Source organism: Equus przewalskii, chromosome 15, assembly GCF_037783145.1.
Source record: "Equus przewalskii isolate Varuska chromosome 15, EquPr2, whole genome shotgun sequence".
NCBI classification, from domain to species: domain Eukaryota; kingdom Metazoa; phylum Chordata; class Mammalia; order Perissodactyla; family Equidae; genus Equus; species Equus przewalskii.
In genome coordinates this window covers 40,998,681-41,019,533 of record NC_091845.1, presented here as the reverse complement: position 1 = coordinate 41,019,533, position 20,853 = coordinate 40,998,681, and the positions used below count along the sequence as shown (strand labels likewise).

The following is a 20,853-nucleotide window of genomic DNA, read 5'->3' as shown; positions in this document are numbered from 1 at the left end:
TTAGGATTATGGTTGTGACCCCAGTACACAGCAGGGTCCAATCCGTGAGGGAGGCTTGAATTTGTGGCCTGTTTTAGGATGCTTGGTAGGATCCCATTGTAGCCATCTCAGTTCCCTGGCTTCCTGAGCTGGCGGAGTCCTGGACTTCATAGAGAGGGCTGAAGCATAATGAGGACCAGCCAGGGTGTTCATGTAGGGTCTTATTTCTCATTTTGCTCAGAGGAGGAGGCTCCCATGGTCAGCATCTTGGTGCTGCCCTATTTATGGAGGTAGAGTGAGCAGTGGTCCAGGAGATGAACTCATGGTTGTCACTCCGGACTTGATCCTGAACCCTGACTGGTGATTGCTGAGGACTGAGGGCAGGAGCGGGAGCAGGGGAGTCTTCTCTAACCTTGGTTTACTTTATTCTCTCTCTCTAGTTTGTCCTGAAGAATTATGGAGAGAACCCAGAAGCCTACAATGAGGAATTGAAGAAGTTGGAGTTGCTCAGACAGGTAGGAGGGTAGTATTTTTATGCAGACGTGAATGGGATTGGTTTGATAGGGAGGTAAGAAGCCACCTGGAACTGTGTTTTTAGTTTAGAATCTTTTCCTCTGTAAAAGCAGCAAAATTAATGATAGGAAAATTTCAAAGTACTAAAAAGCAAAAAAAAATGAAAACCAATCTTAAGAATCCTTTGCACAATTTTTAAAATTTTATGTTTAAAATTTTTATTTAATATATATAGTAATAAAACCACAGTAGGATCGTGCACCACTTATACTGCTTATGTAGCCTGCTGTTTTCACTTAACACATTGGAGATGTTTCTGTATCAATGAGCATACAAGAGTATTTTTAATGGCCTGTGATGATTATGTCACACTATAATTTAATCAGTCTCATCTCTGAGAACATGTGATTATTTCAGTCTTTCACCATTGTAAATATACCCCATGTCTGCGTAGTTGGGTTTTTATAGGACAGTTTCTGTAGGAATTAGTGGGTGAACAGGAGCACCTGTTTGAGTTTACACCCCTCAGCAGAGTGTGCCGCCTCCTGCTGTTACTTTCCAGTTCTGGCAGTCTGATAGATGAAAAGGATATTTGATTCTAATTTTCAGTTATTTGGTCAACAAAAAGGTTTCACAATTGTTTATATGTCTTTTAGGAATTGTCGGTTAATGTCCTTTGTTATTGGGTGTTAGACCTTTTTTCTTACTAATTTATAAGACTCATTCATACATTAGTAATACTCCTCTTTTGTCTTATATGATGCAAATATTTTTCTCAGTTCATCGTTTTTGTTTATTGTGTATTTAGTGCAAACTTTTCAGATTTTACATTTAAATGTTTATAAAGTGGGTCCATCTCATCTTTCCCTTTGATTTGCATTTAGAAAACCTTTGTCACCCAAACAAGGTGCAGTCACCAATGTTCCTTCTCTGGTACTTGTGTGCTTCTGGTTTTCACTTCAGTCTTTACATGGCATTTAAAGTATGTGATATGTGAGGGAAGGCTCAAACTTTAACTTTTTCTCCGTGTTTTTTGTACTGTTTTGAAACACTCCAATGCTGAATTCTCATATGTATTTTAGATCTATTCAGAATTTCCTGATCTCTTCCACCATCTATCTTCCTCTGCAGGCCCATGATATTTTAAGTATTGTATCTGTTATACGTTTTACTATCTGATAAGACTAATCCATGATAGTAACTTTTCTTTTTCAAGTTTTCCATGGCTATTCTCACGTGAGTATTTCTCAAATGAACTTAGAATCTTTTTGTCAAGTTCTCCAAAATAGTCTTGGGAATTTCATGAGCTCATAAAATTTACAGATTGATTAGATAGAATTAACATCTTTGCAAGGTTGCTTTCCTCTGAATTTCTTCAGATCTTTTTTCAGGCTTCTCAGTAAAGTTACGGTTTTCTTCATGTAGGTTTTACACATATCTTCTTAGATTTACTTCTGTATTTTTTTTGTTATTGCTATTAGTGTCCTTCCCTCGTCTCTGGTTATATTTTCCACCCCTTACAGTTGGTGTAGAGAAAAGCAATTTATTTTTGTTAATTGTCTTCTTTCTGGTAGTATTTCAGCTCATTTTCTTGGGTTTTCCAAGTACACAGGTCATAATCGTGTACATGTAATGATTTTGCCGCCTTCTTTCCAACAGTTGTTTTCTTGCAGTAGGCATGTATTTCCAGAACAATGTTAATAATTGTGAGAATGTCTATCTTTGGCTTGATTCTGGCATCTGAATTGTCAGCATTGAGCACAGTGCTGGCTATTGTGCCGGTTGGAGGTGACCTGTTTCTGCCATTGCGGGGCTCAGTGGTAGTGGGCACCACAGTCCTCTTAGCAACTCTGTCAGGGGGCAGGAGTATTGGCACAGTCACTCACTTTGTATTCTGATGAATTAATAGGTCATAAAACCTGTAGAAAACTGGGAAATAAGAGAAATATGAAGAACAAAACAACCCTGTCCTGAGACAGCCGTTGTGATATTGTACACATTCTTTTTATTTTTTAAAAAGCCGGAATTTAAAATAGCATTGCTGAATCATTCTAATTGATAAACGATTTGCTTCAATCTTATTATAACAGTGTTTTCAACCTTTCTCAACCTGTGTCCATTAGCAGTAAACAGTGACCAATAACCAGATGTCATTTCTGTGTTTAATATTATGAAAAAATTTTTCTACTTTTTAAATAAAAACTACATAATGTTGAATAATTTCAGCCTCAGCTCTTCCTTTGCCCCAAGCTGAGGGCAAAGCTTGATCCCCAAAAAAGAGAACTAAGAGGAGCTCTTCATCTGTCCTCTTTATATGCTGGAGTTCTAGTCATGCATTATTTATTCCATTAACAAACATTTATTGAACCCTGTCTTAATCTCAGGTACTCTTCTAGGCACTGTCGATTCAGCAGTGAACAAAGTTACTGTGTAGTAACATGGAACTCTAAATAAGATTCTTTGAGCAGAAAGGCACTGGTGGGCACCATTGGCATTAAGCTGAGTCTCCAGTGGCAGGGAAGAGGGCTGGGGAGCCAAATCCTGAAAAAAAGACGCCCATTGAATAAATGACTTCGTGAGGGATCCAGAGAGTGTGACGCTGGAGTAGCGCTTTCATTTGCAGTCTTTTTTTTCCCTCAAACCAGTGTTTTATTGAATTCAAGTGTAGGCAGATGTGTGTGTAAACTGCTTTGAAGGCTGGGGTAGCCACAGGCCACGCACAGCTGCTAGTAGTCTCTGAAACTCATCATGATCGCTAAAATGCGTGGAAAAAGATCAGTCAGCCAGAGGCAAGAAATATTGAAGAATGTAATGATCACGAGGAGGCCCATGACCAGGGCGCAGATGTTCAGGCACTTGGCGGTGGACGCATAGCTCTGGGCCCCAGTCACGTCGCCCACCATCTTCCGGTCCCTAGACTTCACGGAGTAGGTGAAGGCCACGAAGCCCAGGCAGCAGCACCAGTATGTGAAAAGCGTGTTGAACAGGGACCAGACGATGTGGTTGGGCGCAGAGGTGTCACTGCGCATGTTGATCACGGTGGTTGTCATGGGAGCTGAGCTCTGGGGTGCCCCCAGCACGGACACCTCATGCCCCTCCTTGAGCATCTCATAGGTCGGGGGGATACCACTGTAGGTGCCACTGACAAAGGTCTGGGAGGTGCGGTTCATGGTGCCGGGATGGAGCGAGCTGTGGTCTGGAAGGCTGGATGGTGCACAGTGGGCCTTCTCTTTCCCCAGTAGTTTCGGTTTCTCTCATTTGCAGTCTTTTGAGTGAGGCTTCTTTCACTTCCACATGGCTTACTGAATGCCTCCCTCAGCCTCCTGAGGTGGTGTGGTCCTGCCCCAATCATCCGTGTGTGGTCAGCATAGGAATAACAGGTATGCAAACCCGACCTAGAAGATTTGGTGGAGGCTCAGTTCTCAAGCGAGAAAACTGTCCTGCTACCTGCAGCATTGTGAAAGAGCTGGAAACACTGTTATCAAGGCCAAGTGCCAATTTGCTTATTTGTTTCACTTTTGAAAAATTTGTCCAAGAGTCTGAACAGTGGAAGGCTCCAATTAAGGGAGCAACATATGAATCCATTGCAGATCCTCTGAATGGGTATAATATCCTTACATTTCTGGATTTGGTTGAAGTTGCCAGTCCTTGCTGGTACTAGTTTCTGAATAGCTGACAGAAAATGTCAGTAGTAATTGAAAATGTATCCAAAATTAACAGGTCAGTTGGGTATTAAAAACAGTCACCAATGCTGCTGGTTTATTGCAAGGATGGCTGCGTTGGTCTGTGGTCGGTGGTGGACAAGAAAACACTAACAGCTACTGATTTCTACAGCACATATTTACATCCCTGGGACCCAAGGTTCAGCCAAGCCAGTGTGGACTTCAGACCCTCAGACTTCTAACAAACACACAAGGGGAAACATGTTGCTATACAATGGTGCATAAAATAATTAGAAAGAAAATACTTAAAAGTGTGTATTTGTCACTAATTAGTAGAAGCCTTATTACAAGGAACTTACCTGACTTTGTAAAAAATATCTTTTAGAAATTTTTTATTGTGGTAAAATACAGATAACATAAAATTTACCATCCTAACTATTTTTAAGTGTACAGTTCAGTGGTACTAAGTACATTTACATTGTTGTGCAACCAGTCTCCAGAACTCTTTTCATCTTGCAAAACTGAAACTCAATACCCATTAAACAACAACTCCCCTTCCCCCTGCCCCCTAGTCCCTGGAGACCACCTTCTACTTTCTGTCTCTATGAATCTGACTACTTTAACTACTTCAAAGAAGTGGACACACACAGTATTTATCTTTTTGTGACTGGCTGATTTCACTTCGCATGATGTCCTCCAGGTGCATCCATGTTTTAGTGTGTGTCAGAATTTCCTTCTTTTTTTTCAGGCTGAATAATGTTCCACTGTATGGATATACCACATTTTTATCATTTATCCATTGATGGACACTTGGGTTGCCTCCACCTTTTGCTTATTGTGAATAATGCCACTATGGGTGAACATGAGTTGTATATGTAATGCCCATGGGTGTACAGATATCTCGTTGAGACCCTGCTTTCTTTTGAGTATATACCCAGAAATGGAATTGCTGGTTCGTATGGTAACTTTTTGAGGAGCCACCATACTGTTTTCCACAGTGGCTGTACTAGTTTACATTCCCACCAGCAGTGCACAAGGGTTCCAATTTCTTCACATCCTTGCTAGCACTTACTATTTTCTGTTTTGTTGGTAGTAGCCATCCTAATGAATGTGAGGTGGTATCTCATTGTAGTTTTGATTTTGCATTTCCCTAATGATCAGTGTTGTTGAGTATCTTTCCATATGCTTATTGGTCATTTGTATATCTTCTTTGGAGAAATGTCTGTTCAAGTCCTTTGTCCATTTTTGAATCAAGTTGTTGTTAAATGATAGGAGTTCTTTATAAATTTTGGATATCAACCTCTTACCAGGTACATGATTTGCAAATATTTTCTCCCATTCCATAGGTTGCCTTTTCATTCTGTCGATTTTGTCATTTGATGCTTAGAAGTTTTAAATTTTGATGTAGTCCAGTTTATCTATTTTTTCTTTTGTTGCTTGTGCTTTTTGAGTCATATCCAAGAAATTGTCACCAAATCCATTGTCACAAAGATTTTCCCCTTTGTTTCATCTAAGAGTTTTATAATTTCAGCTCTAGCATTTAGTTCTTTGACCCATTTTGAGTTTATTTTTGTAAGTGTTATAAGGTAAGGATCCAGCTTCATTCTTTTGCATGTGGATATTTAGTTTTCCCAGCACCATTGTTAAAAATAGTGTTCCCCCGTTGAACGGCGTTGGCAGCCTTGTGGAAAATCATTTGACCGTATGTATTAGTTAGCTACAACTGCCATAAGAAAGGACCTCAAACTGCTGGTTTAAACAACAGAAATTTATCTTTTCACAGTTCTAGAGATCAGGTTATCGGAAGGGTTGATTTCTTCTGAGGCCTCTCTCTGGTTTGCGAATGGCCTTCTTCTACGTGTATCTTCACATGGTTGTCCCTCTGTGCAGGTCTGTGTCCTAATCTCTTATAAGGACAACAGTCATAATGGATTAGGGCCCACCTATATGACCTCATTTTACTTTACTCTTTTTTTTTAATGAAATGAAAGCTCCATGCCCCCCCCTTTTTTTTTTAAGATTGGCACCTGAACTAACACCTGTTGCCAATCTTCTTCTCTTTTTTTCATCTTCTTCTCCCCAAAGCTCCTTAATACACAATTGTATATTCTAGTTGTAGGTCTTCTGACTCTGCTATGTGGGACGCCGCCTCAACATGGCTTGATGCGCCATGCCATGTCCACTCCCAGAATCTGAACCGGTGAAACCCTGGGCCACCAAAGCAGAGCGCGGGAACTCACCCACTTGGCCATGGGGCGGGCCCCTCTTTTTACTTTAATTACCTCGTTAAGGCTCTGTCTCCAGATAGAGTCACATTCTGAGATACTGGCTGTTAGGACTCCCACATGTGCATTGAGCTGGAGACATAATTCAGCCCATAACACCATGTATGTGCGGGTTTGTTTCTGGGCTCTCTTTTCTAGTCCATTGATTTATATGTCTGTCTCTATGCCAGTACCACACCATTTTGATTATTGTAGCTGTGTAATAAGTTGTGAAATCAGGAATTATGAGATATCTAATTTTATTCTTCTTTTTCAAGATTCTTTTGGCTATTTGGGATCTCTTGACATTCCATATGAATTTTAGAATGGATTTTTCTATTTCTGCAAAAAATGCTGTTTGTGATTTTGATAGGGGTTGCATTGAATCCCTAAAAAGTAAAATCCAAAAAAAGTAGATCACTTTGGGGAAGTTTGCCACCTTAATAATATGAAGTCTTCTAATACATGAATACAGGGTGTCTTTCCATTTGCTGATGTCTTTAATTTCTTTTGGCAAAGTTTTGTAGTTTTCAGTATACAGATCTTTCACCTTGATTATGTTTATTTCTAAGTAATTTATTATTTTGATGCTATTGTAAATGGAATTGTTCGTTTAATTTCTTTTTCTGGTTGTTCATTATGACTGTATAGAATCAGTTGATTTTTGTGTACTGACTTTATATCCCACAACTGTGCTGAATTCGTTTATTAGTTCCAGCAGATATTTTTGTATGGAATCTTTGTGGTTTACTGTGTATAAGATCATGTCTGTGAACAGAGAGACTTTTGCTTCTTCCTTTCCAATTTGGCTGCCTTTTATTTCTTTTTCTTTCCTGATTGCCCCGGCTGGGATTTCCAGTACTGTGGTAGAAGTGGTGAAAGTGGGCATCCTTGCCTTGTTCCTGGTCTTAGAGGAAAAGCTTTGCAGTCTTTTACCAATTTAGCATAATGTTAGCTGAGGGCTTGTCATATGTGGCCTTTGTTATGTTGAAGTAGAGGAACTTACTGACTTTCAAAGAAGGTGACACTGTTCTTAAGACGAGAACAAAATTGTCAAAAAGATGAATTATCTCACTACTCTGTTTTAAAGTAGTTAAAAACAACTTTTTCTACTTGAATAACACTAGAAGTTTTAAATAAAAATTTTGTTTATGATTTCAGAGTATAGGAGATTGTATCTTTCCTCTAAAGCGGGGACAGTTAATTGGTATGTTTACATATGCAAAAGAGATAGTCTTTAAAAACTACTGTGGGGCCAGCCCTAGTGGCTTTGTGGTTAAGTGTGGCATACTCAGCTTTGGCGGCCTGGATCGGTTCCCAGATGTGGACCTACACCACTCGTCTGCCAGTGGCCATGCTGTCACAGCACCTCACATATGAAAAGAGGAAGATTGGCAACAGATGTTAGTTCAGGGTGAATCTTCCTCAGCACCAAAAACAAATAAAACCCCATAACTGTTTGTAAATTGAGTTTTTTCCTTTTTTTTTTTTTTTCAATATCTTAGTCTCTTATGTAGAAAACAAAAAGTGGAGAGCCAGCCCTGAGGGCCTAGTGGTTAAAGTTCAGTGCATTCTGTTTCGGCAGCCCAGGTTTGGTTCCTGGGCAGGGAACCACACCACTCATCTGTCAGTAGTCATGTGTGGCGGTGGCTCACATAGAAGAACTAGAAGGACTTGCAACTAGAATATACAACTATGTACTGGGGCTTTTTTTTTAGAAAAAAAAAAGAGGAAGATTGGGAACAGATGTTTGCTCAGAGTGAATCTTTCCCAGCCAAAAAAAAAGTGGAGTCACACACCATTGTTACAGTAATATTAGCTTTTATAATTGTCCATATATGTACCTATACTGAGATCTTAGTTTCTTCATATGGCTTCAAGTTACTATCAGGTGTCCTTTTTTTTTTTAAATTAAATAATAGTAATTTCTCAGCTCATTTAGCTGAAAATTCAGGGAAGATCTTTTTTTCTCTTTCTTTCTTTCTTTTTTTTGGTGAGGAAGATTGGCCCTGAGCTAACATCTGTTGCCAGTCTTCCTCTTTTTTACTCCCCAAAGCCCCAGCACATAGTTGTAGATCCTAGTTGCAGGTCAGTCTACTTCTTCCATGTGGGATGCCACCACATCATGGCTTGATGAGCAGTTTGTAGGTCTGCAGCCAGGATCCAAACTGGTGAACCCCAGGCCGCCAAAGCAGAGTGTGTGAACTTAACCATTCAGTCACAGGGCCGGCCCCCTGGGTGTCCTTCCATTTCAATCTACAAGGCTTCTTTTAGCATTTCTTGCAGGGCAGATCTAGTGGTGATGAATTCCCTCAGCTTTCGTTTATGTGGGAATTTCTTAATTTTTCCTGTTTTGAAGGGCACTTTTGCTGGATATATGATCTTTGGTTACCAGTTTTTTCTTTTAGCACTTTGAATATGTGAACCTACTGCCTTCTGGTCTCCAAAGTTTCTGATGAGAAATCTGCTGATAATCTCATTGAGGGATGCCCTGTATGTGATGCATCGCTTCTCTTGCTGTTTTCTAGATTCTCTTTGTCTTTCAACAGTTTGATTATAATGTCTTGGTGTGAGTCTCTTTGAGTTCATTATATTGGAGTTCTTTGAGCTTCTTGGATGTTTATATTCATGTCTTACATCAAATTTGGGAAATTTTTGGCCATTGTTTCTTCAAATAGTCTTTCTGCTGCTGTCTCTCTCTCTTCTCCTTCTGGGGCTTCCACAATGTGTATAGTGGTCTGCTGGGTGGTGTCTTAAGGTCCCTTAGGCTCTCTTCACTTTTCTTCAATATTTTTTCTTTATGTTCTTCAGACTTGATAATTTCAATTGTCTTATCTTCAAGTTCACTCATTCTTTCATCTACCTGCTCATATCTGCCTTTGAATCCCTCTAGTGAATTTCTCAATTCAGTTATTGTACTTTTCAGCTGTAGGATTTCTTTTTACATTTTTCTCTCTCTTTGTTGATATTTCTGCTTTATTCCCTACGTCATTTTCTTGACTTTCTCCACATCTTTCTTCAGTTCTTTGGGTATCTGTAAGTCACTTGTTTTAGAGTCTTTTCTATTAGGTCTGCCATCAAGTCTTTTTCAGGGACAGTTTCTGTTTTTCCTTTTGTGAGGAAGATTGTTACTGAACTAACATCTGTGCCATTCTTCTATTTTATGTGGAATGCCACCACAGCATGGCTTAACAAGCGGTGCTAGGTCCACACCTAGGATCTGAACCTGTGAACCCTGGGCTGCCGAAATGGAGTGTGGGAACTTAACCACTACTCCACTGGGCCAGTCCCTATGTTTTTTCCTTTCAATGGGCTGTATTTTCCTGTTGCTTTGCCTTGTGATTTTTTTTGTTGAAAACTGGACATTTGACTCTAATGATATGGTGACTCTGGAAATTAGAATCTTCCCCTTCCCCAGTTTGCTGGTTTTTGTTTGTGTGTGTGTGTTTTGATTATTGTAGGCTGTCTTTGTGCCAAGAATCAGCCTGACGTGTGAACTTAAGGTCCTCTCAAGTTTTTTCTGAGCCTTTGCCTTTCCCTGGGTATGCACGATGACTTTCTAATTTTCTCTGTCTATATGATTGCTTTTGAATGTAGTAGTCTTCAGTGTCTGGCTCCCAAAAGGGGAAAAAGAAAAATGAAGGGAGCGGTGGGGGAGAAGCACTAGCACTTTAAATCCCCTTGAAGTCTCTTCAGCCAGAGCAGGAGTTGCAACAACAGTGTCAGCCTTCCTCTTTGCACCTCTGAGATCAGAAGCAGTAATTAGCAATCAGAGCACAGATCTCTGATCTTTGGAGGACACAGTCCTTGTTGCCTACCCTGGCTCCCACAGACTGTGCTGGCTGCTCCAGGAACATGTGCAAGGCTGCCTGCACAGGGCTGGGAGCTGGGTAGCTGCTACTGTGCTGAGAGCTGATAGTCACCAAAATTTATCATCCAAGCCTTCTTCTGCAAGCTGCAGGCCTTCAGTAGACTCCAGAGTTCCAAAATAGTTACATCAGACAGATTCTGCCAGTAAGATCGTTGTTCAGCTGAGGAGACAGATTTCTGGTGCTTCCTGCTCTGTCGTCTTCCTAGAATACTACTCATAAATTAAAATTTTAAAAAAGATTTCATTCGAATAGTTTGAAAACGAGTGAGATAATCTTAACCACTAGGACTACCACCATTTTGTATACACAGGCACGTATGCACACAACACACTCTAGGAGGGAGCATTGTCATGCATCTCCAAAGCCTCTTCTGAGGCAGATCCTTTAAGATGTAGAGCGAGCGCCTGCACAGAGCAGTGGACTGGAGAGAGCCTCCCTCAGGAGAGCTCCAGACCAGGACCCTGCAGACCTGAGGCTATTCCCAGAACAGACATGACTCATAGAAGGACATAGGGTGGCCACTTCCACTTCTCCTTCGTGGGACTTGATTTGTTCATCTAAATAATGTGAGAGGTGGATCAGATCAGTGTTTCTTCAGTGAAACGACAGAACAAACTTTTTTACATAGAACGCTTATAATTCTTTCAGTGAAAAAAATGAACAGACCAGAAAAAACTCCCAGACTCGACAATATATACAGTGAAAATAAAATAGAGTAACTAAATAAACTATTACAGCAATTTTAGAAGTAACACTGGTCTAGTTTTTAGTGAATTACAGAAAATGTATCAAAGTACGGAGACATAGAAAGCAGAGACAGCATAAGTCAGGTTAACCTTTTACCATAACTCAGTGATTTACAATAGAAATGGAAGGTGGATATAATTTGGGAAGCTGTAGGCAATCTTCTTTTCCTGATCTTGGCCTCAGTTTCCTCATCTGTAAAACGGGGCTGAATGGTTGTCCCTCAGAAGACTTTCCAGTTGTAACTGGAATAAATTCTTGGCTCCGTGATTACAGGAAATAAAACTGACAGGCACTGTGAGGGGTTGTTGAAGGAGTGGGGGAGTGGTTATGGTGGGGCGTCAGAGCTTCCTCTCTGACTCCCCTATTCTGCTCTGCTCCTACTGCACGCAGTTCATCAGAGCGCGCGACAGGCCAGGGTGGGACAAGAGGGGGCTGCATTCTTGGTTGGATTAAAGGGTGCGGGTGGATCTATATGACCTGGAGGGGCGGGTTGCTTCCATTGTTTCCCAAAGATGGTTTTAGGAAGTTGTCAACTTAAAAAGTAAGTTGGCCAGTTATGGTACCCACAAAAGGAGATTATTTGGAAACAATCAAGAAGAATTGCAGTTCTGGATATACAGGCTGTGGCAGACCATGGGCCAATCTGGAGGACGAAGGACGGGAGCTTGCTTTTATAGAGAAAAAGGGCAAGTTGGGAGGGACTGTAATAAAACAAACCCCTTTGGAGGAAACTGAGAGTCCAAAGTATAGAAGCTTCTCGTTGGCTGGGTTGCTACAGTCTCTCGTCACCTAGGCTCTTGCCAGGCTGGGAGAGAAATCTTCCTTCTCCTGCTGGTTCGTAAAGTAGAAAACACCCTCCTGTCAGAGATGCGGGCAGACCTCTCTTCCTGCTTGAGGTAATTGACCATGTATGATGGGGCGTGAGAGCTGCCCCTACAGGCTTTCCTGACTCAGTTTAGTTGAGATTTCTTTTATTGATTTCACAAAGTACAAAGACACATATTTTTTTATTTTTTTGCATATGCTTTAGTGATTGTTAAAAAAATGATAGCTAGCACATCAAACCTGTTATTTCAGAGATGCAACTGCTTAGGATGTGGCTCCACTTTAAAAAATGGGTTGGCTGAAAGGAAAATGTTAATGAGTACAAGTGGTATTTGATTGTGGTAGAGGTTATGATGGGGAGGGGAGTGATAAGATTAGATTCAAGAAGCCCCGGCCTGTGGGACAGGCTCCTTGAGGTGGTACCTCAGCTGTGTGGCTGTGACACGCCTTGTCCTTGCACTGGGCGTTCTAAAGCCCCTCCCATAGGGAGCTCATCGTTCCTGTGCAAAGAGGAGACTGAGGTCCAGAGGGGAGACGGCCGCCCGAGACACCGTGGGGAGGTGGTGTGGAGTGGGACTCGTGCCGGACTTTTGCTGCTCTGGCGTCCCTTCTGAGAGATCCCAGGCAGCAGGCTCGGAGCCCATCTCTGGAGTGTAGTGTCCTGGAGGATTCTTCTAGCTGGTGCCAGCCAGCGCTCTGCTGGGCCCCTCAGCTGCTAGAATCCTGGTGGAGGGCTCTGGTCCTCTCCGGCAGGTGGGGTGAGAGCATCACAGCGCTTCTAGCCCATCTCCTTTGTGCACCTGCTTCTTGGAGGCTGTATTGTCTGCTCTTCTGGTTGTTTGAGCAGAGGGTTCATTTGCTTGCTTTTGTTGTTTTCTCAAAATGGGAATAGGTTTATTGTTTATTATAAAAATTGGAATGTTCAATATAAAGAATATATAAACAATGCAAAGAATTAAAAATATATCTCTATATGTATGTATAGAATAAGAGAAATTACTTAAACCCTATTATCCAGGGATAATCACTTAAGATTTTGGTGTATAACCTAGATTTTTTTCTTTTTGTCTATATATCTAGTTGGTTATCAGTATCTATGTGGTTTTACATAAATCATACCGCTCATCTGTTACATACTTTTTTTTTGCCCGATAAATATGTCCTGGACATCTTAACATATCAATAAATAGAGATCCTTATCTTCAGTTTTTGTGGTTGCAGAGTCTTCTCTTTTGTGGGTAGCCTTGACATCATTTATTTAAACAGTCCTCTCTAATGAAAACTTTGGCGGCATCCAGTATTTGACCCTGTTAATAATGCTGATAAATATCCTTGCATGCTCTTGCTTATCTGGATATCTTACTGTATATTTTTAGATAGAGAACTGTGGATCAGACGTTAGGTACATTAGAATTTTAATGCATTTGTAAGCTGCCTTTCAGAAAGGTGGGACTGACTGAGACCACCAGTGCTGGCTGGTGGTTGTTGAATGACTGCAGGTGTAGCTGTGGGCTTTCTTTGGATCCCTTGGAGTCTCCCAGCTCTGATGCATATTTCCTGGGCGTTTGTGGGAAGACAGGCATACCTGTCATCTACCCCAAGTGATGACAGGCCTGTTTCTCCCATCTGCCCCCCAGAATGCTGTCCGTGTCCCACGGGACTTTGAGGGCTGCAGTGTCCTCCGCAAGTACCTAGGCCAGCTCCACTACCTGCAAAGTCGCGTCCCCATGGGCTCAGGCCAGGAGGCTGCCGTTCCTGTCACCTGGTGAGAGCTGGCAGGCAGGGCTGGGGAGAACCTAGAGGGTACCTGGGACAGGCCAGGGTGTCTGGATGGTGGGGATGCCCCTTCCCTCCCCTCCCCTGCCCTTTCCTTTCCTTACTGCACAGGATGGGGAGTGGCTTGGTGTGGTCTCCCCAGGCTTCACTCCTTCTGACCCCACACTGGGGTAGCTGGTCCCCTCACCTGGCCTCAGGGCCCTGGCCAGCTCCTTCCCTCAGGATGACTGGGGTGGCATGTCTACAGGACTGAGATCTTCTCAGGCAAGTCTGTGGCCCATGAGGACATCAAGTATGAGCAGGCCTGCATTCTCTACAATCTCGGTGAGCTGCCTGACCCCTCCCCCTTGGCCCTACCTCCCAGCTCTGTCAACCCAGCATCTCAGCTCAGCAGAAGGCCACCAAGTGGGCTGATGGATGGAAGACACCTGGGTTCTGACCCTCCACTGCCTTCCCCGCAGCTCTACTGGCACCTTTTTTCTGGGCCATCTGGAGCCACCCTGCTGAGGAGAGGCTCCACTGGGTTGGCTGCCACAGGGCATTGCCATCTTGTGCTCCAGCCAGGAGAGATGGCCTGTCTTCTTTGACTGGACAGCTCCTAACCCCGCTTGTGGCTTTGGGCTACTTCAGGCAGAAGGAGGACAAGGCTGGCCTCAATCGGCCCTGCCGTCAACCCTGATGACTCAGCCTCAGCCTGGCTCAAGGGAGAAGCCTGGGGAGCCCGAGAGTACTGTGTAGGCCTCCCTCAGGCTTCAAGACCGGCCCTGTAGGCTGGGGGCTGTGGACGGGAGCCTGTCCTTCCTCCACTCCCACCCCTGCCTGGTGCAAAGCAGGAGACTGAGGGGCTTGGCTCATCTTCTCAGTCTCCCCCTTTGCTGTAGCTTTGGTGTCCTTGGACCAACTGCCTCAGTTCTCAGATCCATTTTCCTGATCATGGGTGACAACACTACTCCCTCTGCCTCACTCTCACACCATGTCTCTGCCTCCCCAGGGGCGCTGCACTCCATGCTGGGGGCCATGGACAAGCGGGTGTCTGAGGAGGTGAGGAGGGGCACGGGCAGTGGGTGGGACACAGGACATAACCAGGGAGGGGTGCTGAGTGTTCGCAGCCTCCAGAGATGAGTCCTGCCCTGCGGGAGTGGACACAGGCAGCTGTCTGGCTCTGCCTCTGACCATCCTCCCCGTCTTCCCTCCCAGGGCATGAAGGTCTCCTGTACTCACTTCCAGTGTGCAGCAGGTGCTTTTGCCTACCTGCGTGAGCACTTCCCTCATGCCTACAGCGTTGACATGAGCCGCCAGATCCTCACTCTCAATGTCAACCTTATGCTGGTGAGGTGGTACCCTTCTTGGGGCTGAGTTGAATCCAGGGGAGGGGACAGTTAGGGCTGCATCCTAGACCAGGCCCTGTGCAGATGGCGGTGAGGGACCAGCAGAGGGCCTTGGCTTTGATCTTTTGAGGCCCAGGTGAATCAGGAGCAGGACTGTGCTTCTTGGAGTTGGGGAGGCTGGAGAAGAGAAGACAGTGAAGAGGGGATCCCTGGGTCTGCCTGCTGGGAAGGGCAAGGGCTCCAGGTGAACAAGGGAGGCCACCTGCATTTGTTGCCCCAGGGCCAGGCTCAGGAGTGCCTTCTGGAGAAGTCGATGTTAGACAACAGGAAGAGCTTTCTTGTGGCCCGCATCAGTGCACAGGTAGGGATGGGGTAAATGGTGGTCCTCAAGGAACTGAAGCAGGCCTTTGGTTTACTCCTGACTCCCTCCCACTGACGGCCCCATCCTGGCCCTCAGGTAGTGGATTACTACAAGGAGGCATGCCGGGCCTTGGAGAACCCTGACACCGCCTCGCTGCTGGGCCGGATCCAGAAGGACTGGAAGAAGCTTGTGCAAATGAAGATCTACTACTTTGCGGCTGTGGCTCATGTGAGAGCACCATGGCCTGGGCCTGGACGGGGCTGAGCTGCCACAGCTCGGGAAATAAGTAGTGACATCTCTTCTTTTTTCCTAGCTTCACATGGGGAAGCAGGCTGAGGAGCAGCAGAAGTTTGGGGAGCGGGTGAGTAAGCTATGACAAAGACGGGACTCAGGACTTGTTCCAGCCCTGTTAGTGAGATCCTGGTGGGGTCCCTTCCCTTACAGAATAGAGGGCGCAGTCTTCTCTCTGTCTCTAACCCCCATATCCCTGGCCACTCCCCTGCTGTAGGCCGTGTGTTTCTTATGTGTTGTCCCATCTTGCAGCCCTCATCCCTAGGGGACTGAGGACATGTAGCAGGCTCCCCTCAGGAGAGGGCTAGTTGGAAGTGTAAGCTGTAAGGTGGAGCAGGGTGTGATGCTAACCTTGGTCGTGTTGGCTGGGCTGGCACCTGGCTGCCTCCTTCTTGTCTTCTAATGGGTCACCTGATAGCCGGGCAGTGCTCAGTGGGTGTCAGAAGGAGTAGGGTCCAAGCAAGGAAGGACGGACCAGGCTCTGCCTGCTGCCCCCCACAGGTTGCATACTTCCAGAGTGCCCTGGACAAGCTCAATGAAGCCATCAAGTTGGCCAAGGTAAAGCTGAAGAAGAGCCTGGCCACGCCTCAGAGCTCTGAGATTACAGGAGGCAGGCCTGGTGGGGCTGAGGGGTGTCCTGGCACTGGCCTCGGTTGGTGCTGAGCATCCTCCATCCCTACCGCACAGGGCCAGCCTGATACTGTGCAAGACGCACTTCGCTTCACTATGGATGTCATTGGAGGAAAGTGAGTCTGTGGGGCTAGGGATGGCCCTGGTTCCTTCTTGTTAGGAAGGGTCTTGGCCCTCTGCCTACATCATTGGGAGGAAGCCACCAGTGCCAGAGAGCAGTGGCCCACGTGGGAGGCTAGGTCCTGGATTCCCACTGATCACCCAAGACTTCCCACTCTCCCTTCTCCTGACCCCCAGGTACAATTCTGCCAAGAAGGACAATGACTTCATCTACCATGAGGCTGTTCCAGCACTGGACACCCTTCAGCCTGTGAAAGGTCTGAAGCTGAGGGGAGGCCGAGATTGGGGTAGGAGGTGAAGATGGGACAGAACAGAGGCAGACTGGAGGTTTGTGGGCCTGGTCTCCAGAATTCTTCCTCCCCCTCCCAGGTGCCCCCTTGGTGAAGCCCTTACCAGTGAACCCCACAGATCCAGCTGTTACAGGCCCTGACATCTTCGCCAAACTGGTACCCATGGCTGCCCATGAAGCCTCCTCGCTATACAGGTGGGTGGGAGGGGCTGGCACTACGGTTAGCACAGGTTGGGTGGGGATGTCTCAAGGGACATAGGCTTCCAACAGCTGCTCTGTCACTTCTGCAGTGAGGAGAAGGCCAAGCTGCTTCGGGAGATGATGGCCAAGATTGAGGACAAGAATGAAGTCCTGGAGTGAGTGCAGGGCTGAGAGTGGGAGATGTGGGGGTACACGCCAGACCTCTGTGGGGTCCCCAGTGCTGCCTGCAACAGAGAGAGTAGTGTCTGCTTGTACCAGGTTTCCTTGCTCTGCCCTCCCTGCTCTGGGCCTCGTGTGCTGCATGTGTAAAATGAGTCACATATCTTGGGAGGAGGATGTCCCTTCTGTCCCATTGTTTTCAGCAGTGCCCTGAGCATGTTCTGTGAGGCTAGGCCAGACCAGATCCAGTGCTGGAAGTTGGAATGTTGATTTGCTCTCTGCTAGGACCTCAGACCTAGCTTCAGTGGTGGGGACTGGCCCTAGTGGGCTCCTTTTACATGTGAGGAGTTGAGTCAGCACCCAGCTCCTGCTCCTGTTGCCCCTCGCAGCCAGTTCATGGATTCAATGCAGCTGGATCCTGAGACAGTGGACAACCTTGATGCATACAGCCACATCCCACCCCAGCTCATGGAGAAGTGTGCGGCTCTCAGTGTCCGGCCCGACACCGTCAGGAACCTCGTTCAGTCCATGCAAGGTGAGTGAGGGGGAGAGCAAGCAGGTGGAGGGTGAGAATATGGAAGTCATCTGCTATGGTCTCCATGTCCCCTGTTCGCCAAGGATGGAAATTGCATCTCTCCAAGCACCTGGCACAAGCACCCACCTACACGGATCGCTGTACCCTCACTGCCCGCCCATCTGCATTGCTGAGCAAGCAGTGGGCCATACACAAGCCCTTGACTGAGTGGGCAGTTCTCTCTCTTGGGGGATGGGCCGCAGTGGGTGCCTGGCCTGCTTGCCTCAGAAGCTGTTCCCCCCCTCCCACACCCCCCCCCCAGTGCTGTCAGGTGTGTTCACGGATGTGGAGGCCTCCCTGAAGGACATCAGGGACCTGCTGGAGGAGGATGAGCTGCTAGACCAGAAGCTGCAGGAGGCAGTGGGCCAGGCAGGAGCCAGCCTGGCAGTCTCCAAGGCTGAGCTGGCAGAGGTGAGGCGAGAATGGGCCAAGTACATGGAGGTCCATGAGAAGGCCTCCTTCACCAACAGTGAGCTGCACCGTGCCATGAATCTGCACGTTGGCAACCTGCGCCTGCTCAGTGGGCCGCTGGACCAGGTCCGTGCTGCCCTGCCCACGCCAGCCCTCACCCCAGGTGAGCCCCGCCTGTCCCAAACCCGCGGGAAGAGACGTGGAGCTGGGAGTTTCTTTGGCCTCACTGACCACTGCTGCTCCCAGAGGACAAGGCTGTGCTGCAGAATCTGAAGCGTATCCTGGCCAAGGTGCAGGAGATGCGGGACCAGCGTGTGTCCCTGGAGCAGCAGCTGCGTGAGCTTATTCAGAAGGATGACATCACTGCCTCACTGGTTACTACGGACCACTCAGAGATTAAGGTCGGATTGGGTGAGCAGGGTGGAGGAGCTTTGACACAGGGCTCCTATGTGGCCCTGTGAGGCCCTGAGTGTCTGTCCTTCATCCCCCAACACTTCCTCAGAAGCTGTTTGAGGAGCAGCTGAAGAAGTATGACCAGCTGAGAGTGTACCTGGAGCAGAACCTGGCTGCCCAGGACAACGTGCTCCGGGCACTGACAGAAGCCAACGTGCAGTATGCAGCAGTGCGGCGGGTGCTCAGCGAACTGGACCAAAAGTCAGTGTCTGGCCGTGTGCTCCTGCCCACAGTCCCTCCCAGAGTCTCTCTCAGAGCTTGGCTCTAGCTGTTCACCTTCTGCTGGCCCTTCTGTCCACCAGGTGGAACTCCACGCTACAGACCCTGGTGGCCTCTTATGAAGCCTATGAGGACCTGATGAAGAAGTCCCAGGAGGGCAAGGACTTCTATGCGGACCTGGAGAGTAAGGTGGCCGCTCTCTTGGAACGAGCACAGTCCACCTGCCAGGCCCGTGAGGCTGCCCGCCAGCAGCTCCTGGACAGGTGAGTGTGGCCCGGGGCCCAGGCACGGCCGCAGCCCAAACCCAGGCTGGGCTGATGGGAGTCTGGCTCCACTTCTTATGTTGTCCCACAGGGAGCTGAAGAAGAAGCCACCACCACGGCCCACAGCCCCAAAGCCATTCCTGCCCCGCAGGGAGGAGGGTGAGGCAGTGGAGACAGCAGACCTGCCCGAGGAGCTGCGCAGTCTGCCCCCTGACATGGTGGTTGGCCCACGGCCACCTGACACCTTCCTAGGAACTGCTGCCCCACTCCACTTTCCTCCCAGCCCCTTCCCTGCCTCTGCAGGCCCAGGACCCCACTATCTCTCGGGACCCTTACCCGCTGGTACCTACTCGGGCCCCACCCAGATGTTGCAGCCCAGGGCCCCCCAGGCCCCAGGGCATCCTGCAATGGCCATGGTACCCGGACCTGCCCTCTACCCAGCCCCTGCCTACACACCAGAGCTGGGCCTTGTGCCCCGATCCTCCCCCCAGCATGGTGTGGTGAGCAGTCCCTATGGGGGGGTAGGGCCACCCCCAGCAGTTGCAGGTATGCCCTCAGCCCCACCTCCCCAGTTCTCAGGCCCTGAGTTGACCATGGGGGTTCGGCCAGCTACTACCACAGTAGATAGTGTCCAGGCCCCCATCTCCAGCCACACAGCACCACGGCCCAACCCCAGCCCTGTTCCTCCCCAGCCCTGCTTCCCGGTGCCCCCACAACAGCCATTGCCCATGCCCTACACCTACCCTCTAGGGGCCAAGCAGCCCCTCCCAGCACCCACAGCCCAGCACCACTTTTCTCCTGGGATCCCCACGGGTTTTCCAGCCCCGAGGGTTGGGCCCCAGCCCCAGCCTCAGCCCACACGAGCAGCATTTGGGCCCCCGCCCCCTCAGCAGCCCCTTGCACTCCAGCATCCGCATCTCTTCCCACCCCAGGCTCCGGCACTGGTAGCCTCTCAACGCCCCTATCCCTTTGCCCCTCAGCCTGGTGTCCTGGGGCAGCCACCACCAGCTTTGCACACCCAGGTCTACCCTGGCCCCTCTCAGGACCCTCTGCCCCCCCATTCAGGGGCTCTGCCATTCCCTAGCCCTGGGCCTCCTCAGTCTCCCCATCCCACCCTGGCATATGGTCCTGCGCCTGCCTCCAGGCCCCTGGGCCCCCAAGCAGCCCCTCTCTCCATTCGAGGCCCCCCACCTGCCAGCCAGCCCACCCCCAGTCCCCACCTGGTGCCTTCACCTGCCCCATCCCCAGGACCTGGCCCAGTACCTCCTCGGCCCCCTGCAGCAGAGCCACCCTCATGCCTGCGCCGAGGCACTGCAGCTGCAGATCTGCTTTCCTCCAGCCCTGAGAGCCAGCATGGAGGCACCCAGCCTCCTGGGGGTGGGCAGCCCCTGCTGCAGCCTACTAAGGTGGATGCGGCTGAGGGCCGGCGGCCACAGGCCCTGCGGCTGATTGAGCGGGACCCCTATGAGCACCCTGAGAGGCTGCAGCAGTTGCAGCAGGAGCTGGAGGCCTTTCGGGGCCAGTTGGGCGATGCAGCGGCTCTGGACACTGTATGGCGGGAGCTTCAAGACGCACAGGAACACGATGCCCGTGGCCGCTCCATCGCCATTGCCCGCTGCTACTCACTCAAGAACCGGCACCAGGACGTCATGCCCTATGATAGTAACCGCGTGGTGCTGCGCTCAGGCAAGGATGACTATATCAACGCCAGCCGTGTGGAAGGGCTTTCGCCATACTGCCCACCGTTGGTGGCCACCCAGGCCCCACTGCCTGGCACAGCTGCTGACTTCTGGCTCATGGTGCATGAGCAAAAAGTGTCAGTCATTGTCATGTTGGTGTCTGAGGCCGAGATGGAGAAGGTGAGAGGGAGAGGTTGGATGGGCACCCAGGAGGGACGCTGGAAAACCAGCCCTAAC

General features: G+C 47.9%; 1 protein-coding gene and 1 pseudogene across 4 annotated transcripts in view; one reads left to right on the top strand and one right to left on the bottom strand.

The window, feature by feature from the left end:
- Positions 1-20,853, top strand: part of PTPN23 (protein tyrosine phosphatase non-receptor type 23) — a 31,635-nt gene that overhangs the window by 9,108 nt on the left and 1,674 nt on the right. For 2 of the 4 annotated variants that reach the window (XM_070575528.1, XM_070575529.1), the window contains exons 2-20: positions 420-494; positions 13,500-13,627; positions 13,886-13,962; positions 14,630-14,679; positions 14,836-14,967; positions 15,247-15,327; positions 15,424-15,555; positions 15,641-15,688; positions 16,120-16,176; positions 16,306-16,364; positions 16,546-16,625; positions 16,738-16,852; positions 16,948-17,013; positions 17,407-17,552; positions 17,854-18,165; positions 18,249-18,403; positions 18,505-18,656; positions 18,758-18,937; positions 19,029-20,796. In XM_070575528.1, coding sequence (XP_070431629.1) covers positions 420-494; positions 13,500-13,627; positions 13,886-13,962; positions 14,630-14,679; positions 14,836-14,967; positions 15,247-15,327; positions 15,424-15,555; positions 15,641-15,688; positions 16,120-16,176; positions 16,306-16,364; positions 16,546-16,625; positions 16,738-16,852; positions 16,948-17,013; positions 17,407-17,552; positions 17,854-18,165; positions 18,249-18,403; positions 18,505-18,656; positions 18,758-18,937; positions 19,029-20,796 — 3,813 coding nt within the window. Of the gene's footprint in view, positions 1-419; positions 495-13,499; positions 13,628-13,812; positions 13,963-14,629; positions 14,680-14,835; positions 14,968-15,246; positions 15,328-15,423; positions 15,556-15,640; positions 15,689-16,119; positions 16,177-16,305; positions 16,365-16,545; positions 16,626-16,737; positions 16,853-16,947; positions 17,014-17,406; positions 17,553-17,853; positions 18,166-18,248; positions 18,404-18,504; positions 18,657-18,757; positions 18,938-19,028; positions 20,797-20,853 lie in introns of all 4 variants that reach the window. The other 2 variants (XM_070575530.1, XM_070575531.1) reach the window with 1 other exon arrangement.
- LOC103551026 (interferon-induced transmembrane protein 3 pseudogene) lies at positions 3,138-3,740 on the bottom strand (annotated as a pseudogene).